An 18,557-nucleotide genomic window follows, 5' to 3' on the forward strand; every position below is an offset into this window, starting at 1 on the left:
AAAATGATGAGAATATGAGGGAATAAGGAGAAATACATTTTTGCAAATTGTAAGAGAATGGAAAAATAACGGAAATTTCGTAATACGCATGGCGCAATAAAGTCGAAAATACAATCAGCATTTAATTAAAGATTTGCGTAATTTCTGGTAAAAGAATAAAACATCAAGGGAAATAAATTTCGAATTTTTCTTTTATCAGAAATGACACAAAACTTTTCGGCTTAAGCCGAAAATACATCCAAAGTTTCAGTAAAGCGTGGTACACACGATCAGTTTTGACTGTCGATTTTTCGAAAATATCGATAACTGTCAAACTGTCCAGCAACATCAAAATATTTTGTGGTTGCCTGATGACTGACAAAAATGAACGGCCACACTGGCAAGCAACCGATTATATGAGCAAAACTGACAGCCAAAACTGATCGTGTGTACCCCGCTTAAAATTGGGCGTCATTTCAGATAAACAAAAAATAAAGAAAAATTCGTTATATGTTGCCTTTGCTCTTTTACCTTGCGTTTACACAGGACAGCATAGTTGAGTTCATGTATTGATTGTCAAAAACCCAAAACTTGCCTGTGTGACGTAGGCGTCCAGACAACTGCAAAAACAGTTGTAAAATTATGAATGAAAATCATCGATTTCTTTTCATTTTCCGTTCACATTTTTTGTTTTTGTGCATATTCTTCTGTTTTCAGCACATTTTAATTATATTCATGTATTGATTGTCAAAAACCCAAAACTTGCCTGTGTGACGCCTTGTGCATATTCTTCTGTTTTCAGCACATTTGAATTATATTCTCACTTCTTTTTCTTAAATATGTCAAAAATTTGTTAACCAGACTGTCTGTGAAAAAATGATGGACAGCTGAAAGACAGCCGACAAATGCCAAGTTTACACTTAAGGCCTGCATACATAAGTTGCCTTGCCTGCTTACCTTGCTTACTTCTGATAAAATAATAAAAAAGAAAAGGGCAACCCAGTTCGAAATTTGCTCGGCCTTCTTTATTCTTTTATTTTTATTATGTCAAAAATGAAGCAGGAAAGCAAGGCAATCAGCGGAGCAGCTTATGTACGCAGGCCTTTACGCTCCAAAATCCAGTGGATTTCACGAAATCCTGAAATACACCCCGGTGTTTACACTTATAGCTATCTTACATTACGTGTATTTCATGTGTATGTTTTGCATTTTTTTACATCTACATGTTGTACACATAAGGTGTGTACGATAACCCAATAATTTGTACAAATTCGTACAAATTATTGCTGAATGCTGTTCGATAACAAAATTAGGTGTGTACGATAACCCAATAATTTGTACAAATTCGTACAAATTTTTGCTGAATGCTGTTCGATAACAAAATTATCCAGCAAAAGAGAGCGAGTTTGGAGAGATTTTTGGAGAGTTTTGTGACTGAGAACTTGCAAATTTTTGCTGGGAAAATTTGTCCCGCAAAAATTTGCAAGTCTGATGAGCTGACTTTTAATCACCTGTTCAATGTAAACAACTCGAAATGTTAAAATTTTTGACCAAGAAAATTTCACAATTGTACATTTTTTTAGATTCTAAACCGTTCTGGATAGGATTAAAGCATTAAATAAGTAAACTGCAATTATAAAATTTATGTTTTTGTTCCGTTTGGTTTAAAATATCGAAAGAAACAAAAACAAATTTCATACATTTTCGGAAACAGCTGACTTTCTTGCAAGTTTTTGCAAAATGCTGTTCGATAACTTTCTGCAATTTTTCTTGCTTGAGAGAGTAAAATTCACTGAGAGAGGTTGCTGGAACTGACTGAGTAATTATTGCTGGGAAAGTTATCGTACACACCTATTATCCAGCAAAAGAGAGCGAGTTTGGAGAGATTTTTGGAGAGTTTTGTGACTGAGAACTTGCAAATTTTTGCTGGGAAAATTTGTCCCGCAAAAATTTGCAAATCTGATCAGCTGATTTGAAAACATTTGTTTTGTTTTATTTTTTATTCTTGTTTGGCGAAAACAAAAATAAATACTGAAATATCAAAAAATTAAACATCAAAAGCTGAAAAATATAAAAAAAATCATGGAAAACAAGAACATCAAATTGATGCAAAAACTTTTCTTCTTCTTCTTTTTCAAAACAGTTGATTCCTTGCAAGTTTTTACAAATGGTTGTTCGATAACTTTCTGCAATTTTTCTTGCTTGAGAGAGTAAAATTCACTGAGAGAGGTTGCTGGAATTGACTGAGTAATTTTTGCTGGGAAAGTTATCGTACACACCTATAGTGTGATCCATATAACCCATGTGTAACTTTTTCGTTTGGAGCCCTTCCTATTTTTGTATGTACAATAAATAGAAAACAGCTGATTTGTTTGTTTTGATGAAAGCAGAAATTTGCAAAATTTGCTGAAAGAAATAATTTCTTAAAGAAACATAAATAAACCGATTTGATAAAGTATTTGTTTACATTTATAGGTTATGTCACACAAAAAAACATATACTGGTGTAATAGCAAACATTTGCTGTGTTCCAGAACCTGCAAGAATCTACTATTTTTTACTACGATAACAAATTTTCCTTTATGTTATCGGAAAAAATAGTAAAAATTAGCAGATTCTTGCAATTCTGGAACATACCAATTATAAATCCTATGTAAAATGTAATTTTTCGCACACACAAAGAATTACACGAGGACAAAAAATTCAAAACATACACATGAAATACACGGAATGTAATATAGCTATTGACCTGTTCCCGTACTTTATAAAGTGGTAAAAGTCGTAAAAGTTGTAAAAGTCGTAAACGATTTTCATATAAATTTTGTGCACGGGAACGCAAAATGTGTAAAAGTGGTAAAAATTTTAAAAACTTTTTAGTTCTGGAACAGAGCTTATTATTTTTTGTTGATTTCAATCATATCACAATAATCCAGGTAGATGCATATGCGCAGCTCATCGAACATGAATTTTCAAACAATTTCTTGTAAATTGAATTAGACATCAAAAATATACGACAATATAGAACTTTACTGCTTTATTTCGAAAATTATCGTAGAATTATCTATATATCGTATTAATTGTGTATAATAAATAAAAATGATTTTATCGTTGAGACATCATGATAATAAATTTTGTTAAATAAAAGTTGTGTTCATAACCTGCAAAATATTACTACTTGCAGTTGTTTTCCCGTTTAGTGCCATAAATGCGTTCCCGTACTCCTAAATCTAGTAAGAAAAAAAAGATGTTGTTTTCTGCTATAGATATTTGGCCTAGTAGAAACTAGCAGCATGTTTATTGGCTTCTAAATACGATGGCTGATACGTTGATTTTGACATTTCTGCTGGAGTTTTTGCAATTTCTGTCATTTTTCCGTTCGCGTATTTTTTAAGAAATTTGTATGGGAAAGCAATTTTAGATAATTCGCTCTTTTTTAATATTACCATTAAAAAAGTATGTGAACACAATGAAAAATAGCATTTGCTCTTTTCCAGAACCTGCAAGAAGCTACTATTTTTTACTACGATAGCATTTTTTCCTTTATGTTATCGGAAAAAATAGTAAAAATTAGTAGATTCTTGCAGTTCTGGAACATACCAATTGTAACAAATGGCCTGTTCCCGTACTTTATAAAGTGGTGAAAGTCGTAAAAGTTGAAAAATTCGTAAACGATTTTCATATAAATTTTGTGTACGGGAACGCAAAATGTGTAAAAGTGGTAAAAATTTTAAAAACTTTTTAGTTCTGGAACAGAGCTAAAGTAATTAAATATTTTTTTACAAATTGTTTACAAATTTTGATACTAAATTTTTTGTTGCAGCAATTGACCATCTACCTTATTTAATGTGATACGTGAAAAGTGTTGCAACTTTTGGTACTTTTTCAGGCAAAAACAGGGTTGTATATCATGTGTACTGTGATTTCGATGTTGATTTCGCTGAAATCACGAAATGAGATGATTTCATTTTTGTATGCGAAATCACGATATATTTTGTTATGGGTACTTTACACGATATGTTTTTTGCATATGAGTTGTCACTTCTCCCATACAAAATGTATATGCAAAGTGACAACTCATATGTAAAAAACATATCGTGTAAAGTACCCATTAGTAAATCAGAGTTGTATTTAAAGACAAACTGTCTGGTGTAAACGCCTAGTAACAGACGACTTCCAGCAACAATTGGTACAAATTGGCTGACTTCCGTATTGTCAGTAGAGTTTTATTCGTGCATTAAACTAGAGGTTCTTAAATCGAGTTCCGTACTAGAGTAATTTTCTGAAATTGCAGTAAACCAATCGTATCGACATCGTAACGAAATCGGAACAAAATTCCGACGCTACGTCCGAGTTCGGATACGAAATCGTAACGTATCTTAACGAAAGTTGTATGATATGAAGTGGTTGACATAATTTCGGAACGAAATGTCGGAGCTAAATCGGATCGATTTCGGTCAGAATTGGGAACGAAATCCGAAGAAAATCATTGGAAAATTCAGAAGGGAAATTTATATCCGACATTCGCTCCGAAATCGGTACAAAATCTGAACTATTTCCCCTCCGAAAAATCGTTTAGAAATCGGAACGAAATCTGAACGATTTTGCTTCCGAAATTGTTCAGACGTATCGGACATCCGACATTTGGTTTGCTGAGTAATGACGCCCAACTTTACTGAAACGGCTTTTAAAATTTCTGCCATCTGTAGTGGGATTCTCTAACTCATTTTTTGAGTTACCGACAAATGTCGGATACAAATTTAGGTAATTAACGTTGTTTGTCGGTAAGTTAGCGACGAACAAATAGTAGTCCTAAAGTTCCAAGCAAGAGTGTTTTCAACTTTTATATGAACTTTTCATTCATAATTTTGCGATAAAATTAAAAGATTTTTGTCGGTAACTCAAAACATGAGAGAATCCCACTGCATGCGTCCATAAAGAATAAGGATATAGGTGAGTGGGTTAGTTAAACATATTCATTGGTCCCATCAATTTGGGCCCAATATGAGTTGAAGCGGCTGCATCATCCGGATCTTAACTGGACTAAAACCACTCGTGTTTGTCTTGTCAACTGGCATTCTTCTGCCACGATGAATGGTCTTCGAGTACGGCAATCGCGCAGTATCTTTGTGGGGATTGCACAGTGTCCGATTTTCCAAAAAACCTGGCCAAAAATCGAAAAAAATATCAATTTACACTAAAAAGGGTCAGATATTGTTTATAGTATCCCAGTGCGTGTAGTTATGAAAACATATATACATTTCTTGTTTAATAAGTGGGTATAAAAGCAGGTCGAAGTGACCCTATTTGGATTTTTTTCTTTTCAATATTTAAGTTGTTTCTAAATCTATGATAATATGCAAAATAAACAACGGTTATTAAATATTTTCTTTTTGTAATTGTAATGAAAGGTATGTGAAACGTATTTAAGATGTTTAGTGTCGCCAATGAATTGTGCGTTCTTTAATAATTGATGTCCGTACTTGTTAATTTTTTTCAAGATCAATTTTCACAATAAATTATGAAAATAGTTGTGAGTAAGATCGAGTTGGGCCGTGTAATTTATCATTTCATAAAAAAGGAAGGGTTTTTACCAATTTCCATCGAAACATCCTGCACATATTTGCACTTTTTGTTTTTATGTGATATTTTGTCTTGCAGGTATGTACAGATTTTCTTTCATTCAGAATGTCAGAATATAGTATAGGGTCACTTACTGGCGTTTGGGTATAATTTGGAGTTTTGGTATATTCTAAGACCTATAGTAAAATTTTATGGCGAACAAATTTCTAGAATATTTTGGGCTGATCCGATCACATTTTATAGGAGATTTTAAAGATTTGTGGAAAAAGGGACCAAAAGGACCCCTTTTATGACTCGCACGAGGGTTAATTTTTTTAAGAAAATGTTCCTCGCATTATACACTTAAAATGCAAGGAATCCTCGAATATTTCCAAAACTGTAGAAATGGTGGAAGTTTGCAACCCTATTTCAGTTTCTTGGTTTTTTGGCAAAATTGATACCGACATTTTCTTGGTATGTAATGCAAATAGAGATTTCTTTTCTTTTGTAACTTATAGTGAAATTTGGCGGAGAACATTTTTGTCTTTGACGTCATTCTTCTAAAATGATGCTTTGTATGACAATTTTGCCAAAACTCACATGAAGTACGCCCTTAACCCTAAAATGTGTTTATAATTTTGCATATTTCTGGAGTTTAGGTAAGGTATAGAGTTTTAGTGTATTCTAGGACCCATAATAAAAATTGATGGCGAACAAATTTGTAGAATATTTTGATCCGATAAGATCACATTTTATAGGAGGAGGGACAAAAAATACCCCTTAAATGACCGCCTGAGGGTTAAATAATATCAAAAATGTTATCAGCGGCCGGAAAAAATCTATTCATTTTTAGAGTTTTGGCCAGGTTTTTCGGAAAATCGGACACTGTGGATTGGGCTGATTTCGGCTGCAGAAGTAATGATGTCCCTGACGCAAGACACACCTATTCATTGGAGGTATGTACATATTACGCAGCTCTACCTAGGCAGTACCACACTGCAACCCCCATACATTTCATGTATGGGTCATTAGAGTCAAACTCAAGCGAGTGGGTCTGTAATGGATAGACTGATGTATAAAGAAGGCAAGTCCTCCTCTTCCGTTTCTTGTTCGATCTTTCTGTAAAAAGTTATAACAAACACAACGTTGTAAGTTACAGGTGACGGTGAGCTTTGTTTTCCTGGGTAAAGTACGATTCACTGACGTTGTTGCGGAGACTGTTACAATTGAATTGCAGGAATGATGCATTTTCAGGGCGTTGAACCGCAATATGTGGTGTATTCCGATGACGAAGTTGGAGACACGCTGGGAGATAGTGATAACTCCCATCGCAGTAGTTCCGTATGCGACAAAGACCAGAGCACCATCGGAAGTGCACCCATTCCATACATCTATTACATCTCACAGATGTAGATATATGGTGAATGCGGATCTGTTAAACGGAACTGATCCATGTCCCGGAGTTCTACTCTATTCCGGCACGGACTAAAAGAGTTCGAAGCAGTCATTCAGCGATATATTACCGTTCTCATGGTGAAAAATATACGAACACAAAGACATAATTGTTGAGATGACGGCCACTGGTCGAAGATTCCTCCGAGACAATGCCGTCTGTACGACCGTCCGTCTTACGGCCTTCCGTCTGTCTGTTGTAATCGAGATACAGCTCGCAATATTTAAGGTACAGCTTTATAATTCGGTATATAAGTCTGTATTACTCGTCCAGTACACGTCTTCATATAGCCCCCATAGAACGGTCCCTCCCGAACATGGGGTACCTCTCAATTTTTGAAGGTTGTGGCCTCAATATCCTTCCGAAATGGCTGAAATTTGGCATTTTGTCATCGTTGGGGGAATATAAAAAATTCCAGAAGAGAATTATCAGTATAGGTCCAGGTTTTCGTATAGCCCCCATGGAACAGTACTCCCGATTTTCATATCCAACCAAACTGGCTAAAGTTTGGTATTTAGTCTTCGTTGGTGGTATAAAACTTTGTACCTGAAATTTGTCGGTAAAGCTCTACGTCTTTATATAGCCCCAATAGAACGGAATCCCAGTTTTTCGGTATTTCGAAGATTTGAGCCATATTATCAAACCGAAATTGTTGAAATTGTGTACTTAGTCTTCGAAGGGGAAACATTCCAGAAGATAACTATATATAGTCCCCATACAAAAGGTACCTCCCGATTTTCGGCATTTTTAAGGTTGTGGCATCTATCGGAAATGGCCGTCATTTGGCATCTAGTCTTCGTTGGGGGTATAAAACGTCCCAACTGAAATTTGTTGGTATGGGTCAACGTTTTCATATACATTGGGACATATGATCCTTTAACATCAAATAGTATCTGCTTAACATAAATAGGTACGTTTTCCAAAAATGTTGGTCGAAAAACCAAAACGGCAACTTTCTCTGTCTCTCACATGATACAAGGGAGAGATAATTGCAGTATTTGGTGCAGTAAAAATATTTAACCACCGACAAACAACCCCCTTTTAGCAATTCCCAGATGCGAATTAACCACTAAAGCAAACAATCCCACAAAACCTATTCGTACACGAAATTTAGCACATGGGTTGGGTGGTGGTTGCGATTGTTGGGCATAAGGCCATGAGCAAAAAGCCAAAAGAAAAACTACAAGATATGCTCACCGCACATCAGAATGCTTGTTGTTAGCTGAGCACAAAAAAAACGAGGAGAAAACCTGAAACAAATCTGTCAGAGAAAATGAATGTAAAGGTACAATGTTTTCGGGATGCTGCCTAACATCTGGTCGTTTGTTTGGTCGCCAGCAACTTCAGAACAGCTGAACTTTGCTATCTACGACAGTCTCTTACGAACGCGAGTGCCGTTAAAATCATAACGCTAAAAGGAGGGTTGTGTTTATTGCCTCCGAATCCGAGTACATATTTCTTAATTGTGTTCATCGCCACCAGCCACCATCATCATTAACATCATTATTGTCATATATACACATGTACTTATATATGCGAATGATTTTTCATTTTCGTGTAGTTTAAAAAAATAAAAAAGAAAACAAAAAATAATACTTAAATCATATCTATAACAAACAACAACAAAAAATAATCTAAAATTAGAACAACGAATGAAACTAAAATTCAAACGGAATTTTTCTTAAGGGAAAACGAAATTATTAATTTTTAAATTTATAACCTAAAAAAACGTACGTGCGACTCTAAGGATTAGTTCACGGATAACTGTGTGTGTGTGTGCTAGCGTAATGAACTAATTATGCTGCCTTGAGTGCTACTTTGAAATATTTAGATAAAAGTGTTTGTAAAGAGCTTCTCGAAACCACAAATCCGTTTCCATAATCTAGAATAAGGAATATCTATAAACACATAACGACAAAAAATGCCCGCTTCCAATACAATTGTTTTGAAAAGTTTATCCATACTTTTGGGTTTATTTTTCGTTTTTGTGGGTACCCTCAAGTTAACGCCTCACATTAGTAAGGATTTATACAAGGATTTGGTAAGCATTCGACAATAATATACACTTTGAAAAATCAATACTACATAAAAAATGTGTCTAGAATAGTGAGAGTGTGAAGGTTTAGCTGTTTGTTTTTGCACACTCGTATATATCATAAGTACTCATGTATATAGAGCACAACATAGATATTTTTATACAAACATAGATCTATGTATGTATGTTGGGAGATTTTTGCACGCCATAGTACATACATATATTATTTTGGGGGCTCTCATATTTATTCCAATACTTATTCGCTTTCTTTTTAGCCAAAAAAAACTCTCACGTGAACTTTTTCCTGTTTTATCTCATGTCATTTAGATAAAGAAACGCATTTCGAATTCGATTACATTGTTTGTAAACAAATTTTCGAAAATTATTGCAAAATTTTGTTTGTCTATTTATGATGGCACTACGTCCAATTTTTAGTATATTTTTATTTTTGACAACTCATCATTTCAGCACTGACCTCCCCACGACGAGGCAATGACATTCATATGGATATATGTATGTACATGTGTGGAGAATAATATACATGTGTATGCAAATGAAAAATTAGAGAAATAATAGAAAAGCGGTGTTGTAGGATCATCAAATATTGTGGCAAAATCAAACAGATGTGGGTTTGCAACTTAGAAGATGGGAATTGTTGTTCTAAATAATTTGAGAATGTTGTACCACTAGTAACTACAAAGTGGAATATACGATATATTTGTTAAAACTATTCCCAGAGCCGAAAAATATTATTTCCGTTGAATAATGCAGCAAGAATCTTATAAGTGTTAACCACGTAGAATCACGGCAGCGGGTTCTTTCGTACCCGATTGACCCGGAACATCATAGTGTTTCGGCCAGCGGCTGCAACTCAGCATCAAAACAATGCTTCTTCGTAGATTTCTCTGCTGCTGCAACAACAAAAACTTAGCATCACCACTAGAGTTGTGTAGTTCCGGAACGAACTAGTTCCAAGGAACTATTCCGGACAAGGAACTGTTGGAACTATATCCAGCTCTTGCATTTATACGAGGGCAGTTTGGAAACTTCTTAGCCCAGCACAAAAAGCGCGGTATAAACAGAAAAAAGTTAAGTGTTTTGGAAACTTCCATCTCTGTTATGAACACATGTTAAATTTTGTTTCGACCTGGCAACTCCTTCATATAGAAACAGGTGTTCAAAAAAGACGCAACCACAATTTTTTACAATGGAAATATCATGGGCATCTCAAATGATCGAGTCCATTTAATTTTGCATGAAGAACTACAGATGAAAAAGCTTTCTGCAAGATAGGTGCCGCATTTGTTAACAGTCGATCAAAAACGCATAAGAATGAACATTTCTCAAGCTTGTTTGGATCGTTTTAAGCGAAATAAAATGGATTTTAAGCGTCGTTTCATAACTGTTAGACATGGATCCACCACTATACTCCAGAGACAAAAGAACAATCCAAACAATGGACTGAAGCTGGAGGAAGTGCCCCAAAGAAGGGAAAAACAATTCAATCGGCTGGTAAGGTTATGGCAACGGTTTTTTTGGGACTTCAAAGGTATTTTATTGATTGACTATCTAAAAAAGGGTAAAACAATAAACTCAGAGTACTATTGCAACCTTTTGGATCAATTAAATGTACAAATTCGAGAAAAACGTCCTGGCTTACAACACAAAAAAAATTATTTTTCATCAAGACAACACACCAGCGCACAAGAGTGTTTTAACAATGGCTAAAATCAACGAATTAAAGTACAAGTTGCTTGCCCACCCACCTTATTCTCCTGATTTAGCTCACAGTGAGTTTTACTTGTTCCCTAATCTAAAAAAATCCTTGCTGGCAAGCGTTTTACCTCAAATGAAGATGCAATTACAGTTGTAAACCCCTATTTTGAAGACCTTGAGGAAAACTATTTTAATCAAGGGATAGAATTGCTAGAATAGCGTTGGACTAAGTGTATTGAAGTTTCATTGAAGTGTATTTTTTTGAAGTTTGAAGTGTATTTTTGAAAAACTAACTATTCTCTTTCATTGATAGGCTAAGACGTTTCCGAACCGCCCTTGTATAGTTCCTTTCGTTTTTCTCGTTCCTTCAATTTAACGCCTACGTCGATCTGTCGTTGTTGGTGTTTGATCGCTGCAATTTTTTTATTTTTATGTCAATTCAATTAACAAACAATGAAAACATTTCGGTATCGGAACTATTTGGAACGAAACAAAAAAAAGAGCGACGAAAGAGTAAGATTCGTTGAACTATTTCGGTCTCGGAACTATTTGGAATGAAAAGAACGATGAAAGAGAAAGATTTGTTGAACTTTATCGATCTGGGAACTATTTGGAACCATGGAACTATTTTAAGGAACTAGTACCTTTTTGATCTTTGGAACTAGAAAGATCGATCCGCTCCGGGAACTAGATTTCCCAACTCTAATCACCACCATAGAATGGTGTCTTTTGTACTAGAGCTTTTTGCCGGGTTAATCTTCCTTAGGAGGATTTATTTGACGTTTGCGATATGGAATTGACATTTGAAACCCAGTGGGTTTATTAACTCCGGTTAATTGCAAACGGGTTATTAGATTGCTGATCGATTCAATTTCAATATGAGAGATACTTATTATCGGCGAGTGCAAAAGGGTATTGCACATACGAGTTTTAACACATATGCTCTGTTCCAGAACCTGCAAGAAGCTACTATTTTTTATACGATAACAATTTTTCCATTATGATATCGAAAAACATAGTAGATTCTTGCAGTATTGGAGCAGACCAATAATTTATTAAAATGCATTATGAAACCGAAATACTCAGGAAATGTATTCGACATTAAACTGCGTTTGCATTAGAGCTTAATTTGACGTTTGCGTTATGGAATTGACATTGAAACCCAGTGGGTTTATTAAATCCAGTTAAGTGCAAACCGGGTATTACGCCCTACTTTGTGATCTCACTACCTTCTGTATGTACATATAACAGTTATACTATACATGGTGGCGCCCAATCAATATAATACCTAATTTAAAATAGTAAAATAACCAAGTGTTGACTCGGGTAAAAATGCAACTACATATACAGTGAGCGTCAAAATAAAGTTTACACCTCTCAACATTTTTTTGATTGAATTGTTACACCGACATAGAGGAATTATACTTATAACATATAAATGTAACTTTTTTACTATTTAGTGGGAAATTAAAATCCAGAAAATATTAGGCCCTTCCAACATTTCATTAGGACATAAATGAAGATTACCAAAATAACCCAAAGTTTGAAGCGTCAAAATAAAGTTTACACTTTTGCCAAACTTACGTTTTTTTTATTTCTTTAACAATAAATCAAGGAGTGTTTTGGTGTAATCCGGTGATATTTCCCCCATTGGACCCGTGGTACCGCTTTCGGTGTAAAAATGCAATCAAAAAAATGTTGAGAGGTGTAAACTTTCGCTCTGTTCCAGAACTAAAAAGTTTTTACAGTTTTTACCACTTTTACACATTTTGCGTTCCCGTACACAAAATTTATATGAAACTCGTTTACGACTTTTACAACTTTTACGACTTTTACCACTTTAAAAAGTACGGGAACAGGCCATTTATTTTGACGCTCACTGTATGTAGCTAGCTCATTATACCCCCAGTATGATTAAATTACCACGTGACCAGCGTTGCCGACATGTTTTTGATTGAAGATCAACAATAAAATTGGTAAAATCGTCAACAAGATTCAAAACTAGGTTTGGTTACCATTTAATCCGATTTTTATACCCTCATGCTTTTGATACGACCAAAAATGTGCCACATCGAAAAAAAGGGTTTAGACCCCAAGTATGTTTGGACGAAATCTGTTTCAGACAATTTGCAGTCGATTTAGCCATGTACGTCTGCCTGGCTGGTACGCACGATAAGTTTCGGGTCCAAAATTTGGCATTCGTAATATATTGCCCAAACTTAGTTTAAGTTTGAAAATGGGTCATATCGGTGCACTCCTTCCGGTACCTCATCCACAAAACTTCAAAATTGTCGCTAAATTGGTGCGCACGATAAAACTCTAAGGGAGTAACCGCATTGGTTATATCTTTGTATATGGTAATATTACGTCCAGGCATTGATCGGGTTCGAATATAGACTATATCGCTCCACTCCTTCGGATACCTCCCACAAAAAATTCGGGAAAAGTGAAGTTAAAGAGCTCCTCTCTGACCGTTTTGAAATTGTTTCATCTGCTTGTCCTTTGGGCCCCCTTTACGACGGTAAGGGAGGCAAGTCCATACTTCCCAGAATGCTCCAAGAAACCTTAACGGCACCAACTAAAATGGCAATTCCGCAAGAAAACTCCCGCAGGTAGTTTCAATCCGAACTTCGCACATTGTATTATATCATCTAGTCATGTATTAGGTTGGAATATGGACTCTATCGGTCCCGTACTTCGGGAACTTCCACACAAAATTTAAGAAAAGCGCAGTTTACCAGCAGATTTCGGATAATTTTGAAATTTTTTCCAAAAAGTTATTCTTGTGGGCCCTGTTACGAAGCTACGATGTTTTTTGGGGAAAGTCCATACTTTATATGGACGCCATATTGGGTAATTTGGTATTGCGGGTCTCCGTTATAGGGACACCGTATAATGATACCGTCTGATGTGAGTTATTTTGAAGAGTTTTACAATATTCTCCTACTGAAGAGATTTGGTAACTAGAATTCTCACTGGCTACAAAACATTGAGGTCACACTGATATTTAACATACTCGTAGACTGGAAACCACAAATGACAAATTACAGCTATTTCGGTTAAAAATTGTAGCTACAATTCCCAAAATACCGAAAATCGGGGGGTCCCGTTATATAAGCGGTCTATACCAAAACATGAACGTATGTTGACAATTTTTGGTGGAGAAGTTTTGTGACCACTGGGAACCTCAAATGTCAAATTACAGCTAGTTCTGCTAAAAATTGAAGCTAAAATCTACAAAATTCCGAAAATCGGTAGGTAACGTTATATGGGGTCCATTTTGCCAATTTTTAGTGAAGAAGTTTTGTGACCACTGAGAACCTCAAATGCCAAATTACAGCTAGTGCGGTTAAAAATTGTAGCTAATATGGATACCGTTATATGGCGGCTATAATAAAACATGGGCCTATGTTGAAAATTCTTTGAGGAGAAGTTTTGTGACCACTGAGAACCTCAAATGCCAAATTACAGCTGGTTCTATCGAAAAACGTAGCTAAAATCCTGACAATACCGAAAATCGGGGCTACCGAAATATGAGGCTATACCGATATTGACCTGTCTATGGAAAAACACTCAGATGCAAAAACATAGCGTTCAAGAATATACATATGTATATAGTTTATATGGTCGCAAAATATTATTTCAATGCGTTACAAACGGAAAAAACAAAGTTAATATACTATATACCTATCTTATGTACGTTCAATACCATTTATGCACGTTCAATATAATGGATCTATAAATAATAGCATCTTTTTGAGCTTATCAATTATCAAATTGGAGAAGTCTTCAGATGTAGGCTATAACTCACAACTAGAGAAAATAACAATCATTTAATTAAGTGATATGTATATACCACTTCGGTAAGACCAACGTATGACCAGACTTCGGTAAATAAGAGGTATGACATTCTTGTCTAAGTCATTTTTTGCAAAAGAATAAAGAACGGACGAACCTTTCAGTCTTCTACCAGAAATAACATAAGAAAGCCATACGCTTATGTACCGACGTTAAAAATATATTTTTTTGCTTACAAATATTTATTTTAGCACAGAGAACATACACAAAACAGTTGTAGCGTTTTGGCTATAACAACCATACAATTTCTTAGGAACAAGTAAAAAAGTATCAGTCGGCTTTGCCGACAGAGACATACCCTCAGCCTATGTGGATTGAAACTTTCATCTACGGACAGATCGAGTGCATTGAGGGTCTTTTTTAGAAATTTGTGGCCTTTTGTGAACATTTGAACTTACAGACAAAAATGTTGATTAGGATTAAAGTTGTACTTGAAGGAGTGGACCGACATAGTCCATTATGAAAGTGGATCTTATTTTGGGAGTCATATCTTTTCGACATATGTATATCGCACCCAGTAGTCATTTCAGTGGGTCATTGTATAACAGTTGGATCAGTATACCAGGAAGCATGAAATTCCCCACGGAAAATATAATATCGCTGTAAACAGGACCACAACCTATAGCATCGGTATATATTTCCAAAGGATGTTGAAGTTTTGTGGAGCCAAATTTCGGACCAAATCCGGTGACCAATTCGAGTGCTATAGTGGCTCCAGCCATTACACATGGTGCCATAGGGATTTTTACAACTTTCGGGCTGTTTTCTCAGAAAGTATCTACTTGAAACTGAAAAAACTTGTACCATCGTAAAGGGGCTCAGCTTCAACAAAAATTAAAGTGACTCAAGAACAGGTGTTAAAGTGAACTTATCCGAAATTTTGTGTGGGAGGTACCCGAAGGAGTGGACAAATATAGTCCATATTCGAACCTGATCTCGTGCGCACAATTTTTCCGAATATTTTTAAACTTTTGTGGGGGAGGTACCTGAAAGAGTGGACCGATATGGGTTTTCTTCGAAATTAAAAAAAGTTTGGACAAAATATTACGAAGGCCAAATGTTGGACTGTTCGAGGGTTATCATGCGCTCCAACAACTACATACGGTGTCATAGGGGGTTTTTTTTGCACCTTTCAGGCTATTTTGTCAAGAAGTATGGACTTGCCCCTGTTGAAACTTGTACCGTCGTATGGGCGGCAGTTAATACAAGTTGTTACAACAGAAATCAAAGCAATTCATGAGCTGGTCCTAAACTGAACTTTTCAGAAATTTTGTGTGGGAGGTACCCGAAGGAGTGGACCGATTGAGTCCATATTGGAACCTCATCTAAGTCTGAGAGAAATTTCACGATGTGCAAAGTATGGACCAAATCGGACCCTCCCTTCAAGAGTTATCGTGCGCACATATTTTCCGAACATTTTCGCACTTTTGTGGGGGAGGTACACGAAGGAGTGGACCGATATGGCCCATCTTCCTAAACTTAAACTAAGTTTAGCCAAAATATTACGATACCCAAAATGTGGTTCGTATCGGTAGATCCGTTCGAGAGTTATCGTGTGCACCAGCCAGCCAGACATACAGACGGACGGACATTGCTAAATCGACTCCAAATTGTCTGAAACGGATTTTGTCGAAACATACTTGTGGTCTAAAACCATTATTTCGATGAGGCACATTTTGCCCGTATGAAAGTGTATATACCCTCGTTAGCATAAATGCTGAGGGTATAAAAATTGCCTTAAATATGTCCATGGAACGTTTAGATTCACTCCTTTGTTACCTTACTCGCAAAGCTTTAGAATTGCGGCCTCAATTTACCACTCTAATTTTATTCAATACTTTATGGAAAGAAGACGGGATAAGTTATAAATAGATCTATGCAGAGCGAACGTTGGGACATCATGAATTGACAGGCAAACTTCTGGATTTATAAAAGTAATGAAAACTCCGAAACACGTGTATTTTTTTGTCTTCCATCACGCTGCGATGCCAGAATATGGTTCATTTTCCATGACTCAAAAAATTACAAACAGTGTTACTATGGTTCCAAACGAGGGTCTTTTAATTCAAAAATTCTACCGCAAAGACGTGGGTTTGTTAAAAGACAAATTCTGCAGCCCAATGGTGGTGAATCTGCCAATAAAAAATTGAAGCATCTATCAACAGACAAACTCTGGCGCACAAACGGGTTAGTTTCATAGAGAACAATCATGGATACTTTCAATGACGAATGTTGGCGTCCAAAGCTAAGGTTTTTCACACAGAAATTCGTATGGCCATCGTTGTTATTTCCTAGAGAAAACAAATTTTAATTATTTCGATAAAGACATTTTGATGGTCAATTATTGAATTTTGGTATCCAATTGCGGATCTTATCATAAAAAATTTCTGGAGGCCAATAACTTTTCCCACACACAACATTCATGAAATTTTGGCGCCCAATCGTGGGTTTGTTAATGACAAATTCTGTCGTGCAACTGTCAGTGGACTAATTCTAGTGTCCAATCGTCGATCTTCTCTTAGAGAAATTCTGTTAAATTGTTCAGGATCAAGCAAAATTCTGACTTTAATTCATTAAAATGAAATTGCGGCGCCCAATCGTGGGTTTGTTAATGATAAATTCTGTACCCAAATTGTGCATCTCTAAATAGACTAATTCTGGCACCCAATCCCCGGCCTTTTCTTATAGAATTTCTGTTAAATTGCTAAGGAGCAAAGTGAATTCTGACTTGAATTATTTTAAAAAAATTAAATTCTGGCGCCCAATTCAATGTCTACAGATGTATACAAAAAACTTAAGCCATGTAAATAATTTTTCTTTTACCAAAAATCTACGAACACGGCTTTGTTCAATGTACATTTTTTTGAGATGTTGAGGTACACGAATCATGAAAGTCTGGCGCCCAATCGTGTATTTGTAATTGACAAATTCTGTCCCCCAATCGTGCATCTGTCAATAGACTAATTCTGGCGTTCAATCGTCATAATTATCTTAGAGAAATTCTATTAAAATTTTCAGGAGCAAGCAAAAATCTTTCAAAATGAAATTCTGCCGCCCATTTCGAGATCTATACATGTAGATTTTGAGGCACAATAATCATGAGATTCTGGCGCCTAATCGTGGTTTTGTTAATGACAAATGCTGTCGTTTAATCGTGCAACTGTCATTAGACTAATTCCGACATCCATTAGTCTGTCTTCTCTTGAGAAATTCTGTTAAATTGTTCAGAAACAAGCAAAATTCCGAGATTTTGAGGCTAAAAATGTGTACATGCATACAAAATATCTTACATTTGTTGAGATTTTGAGGAACAATATTCATGCATCTGTCAGTTACTTAATTCTGGCGCCCAATCTTTGGTATTCCCTTAGAGAAATTGTTTTAATTTATTCAGGAGCAAAAATGCTGGCTTCAATTCTTTTAAGAAAGATCCCTGAATGTAATTTTTTAAGATTTTGAGGCACTAGACATGGTTTCCGATCAGTTTTGTTCCTTTGTTTTCGCAAAGTCCCTTGCCGAAGAAGGAAAAAGGAAATTTTCTGGAAATATTCATCTATTGGTAGTACTTTTGTGGGCCATAGTGTCCTATTTTACCAAAAAGACAATTGTTTTGGGTTTTTATTCTAGGTACAGTTGTTTTAATTCGTTTCTTCTACCTTTGGCAGAAAAAAATAGGCATTTTATATAGCTCAAAATACGGCTTATTTTCTAACACCTTTATCTCGGAAACTGATTCGAAGTAAATCAATGACAATTAATTTTTTGTATAATTTAATGCCTATCACTTTCTTAATCATAAGCATTAGTCGCATTATACCATCAAACCACTCGAGCGACCTTGACAAATACAGGTGAATGACCTGAATGAAATGAAAATGCTTGTACATAAACTTTTGTTTGTATATATAGGGAATCACCAATTAGAATGGGATTTATTTATATAATAAATTCAGTTCTA

General features: G+C 35.5%; 2 protein-coding genes across 2 annotated transcripts in view; one reads left to right on the forward strand and one right to left on the reverse strand.

The window, feature by feature from the left end:
- The window catches only part of LOC141394700 (zinc finger matrin-type protein 5), a 345,637-nt gene that overhangs the window by 229,358 nt on the left and 97,722 nt on the right, over window positions 1-18,557 (reverse strand). The gene's annotated exons all lie outside the window — the stretch shown is intronic.
- Window positions 8,283-18,557, forward strand: part of LOC141394689 (novel acetylcholine receptor chaperone) — a 33,748-nt gene continuing 23,473 nt past the window's right edge. Inside the window, exons 1-2 of the mRNA XM_073969467.1 lie at window positions 8,283-8,438; window positions 8,552-9,031. Coding sequence (XP_073825568.1) covers window positions 8,912-9,031 — 120 coding nt within the window. The 5' untranslated portion in view covers window positions 8,283-8,438; window positions 8,552-8,911. The remainder of the gene's footprint in view (window positions 8,439-8,551; window positions 9,032-18,557) is intronic.

This window comes from Musca autumnalis, unplaced genomic scaffold (assembly GCF_047663935.1).
Source record: "Musca autumnalis isolate F117 unplaced genomic scaffold, ASM4766393v1 scaffold_2, whole genome shotgun sequence".
Classification (NCBI taxonomy): Eukaryota; Metazoa; Arthropoda; class Insecta; order Diptera; family Muscidae; genus Musca; species Musca autumnalis.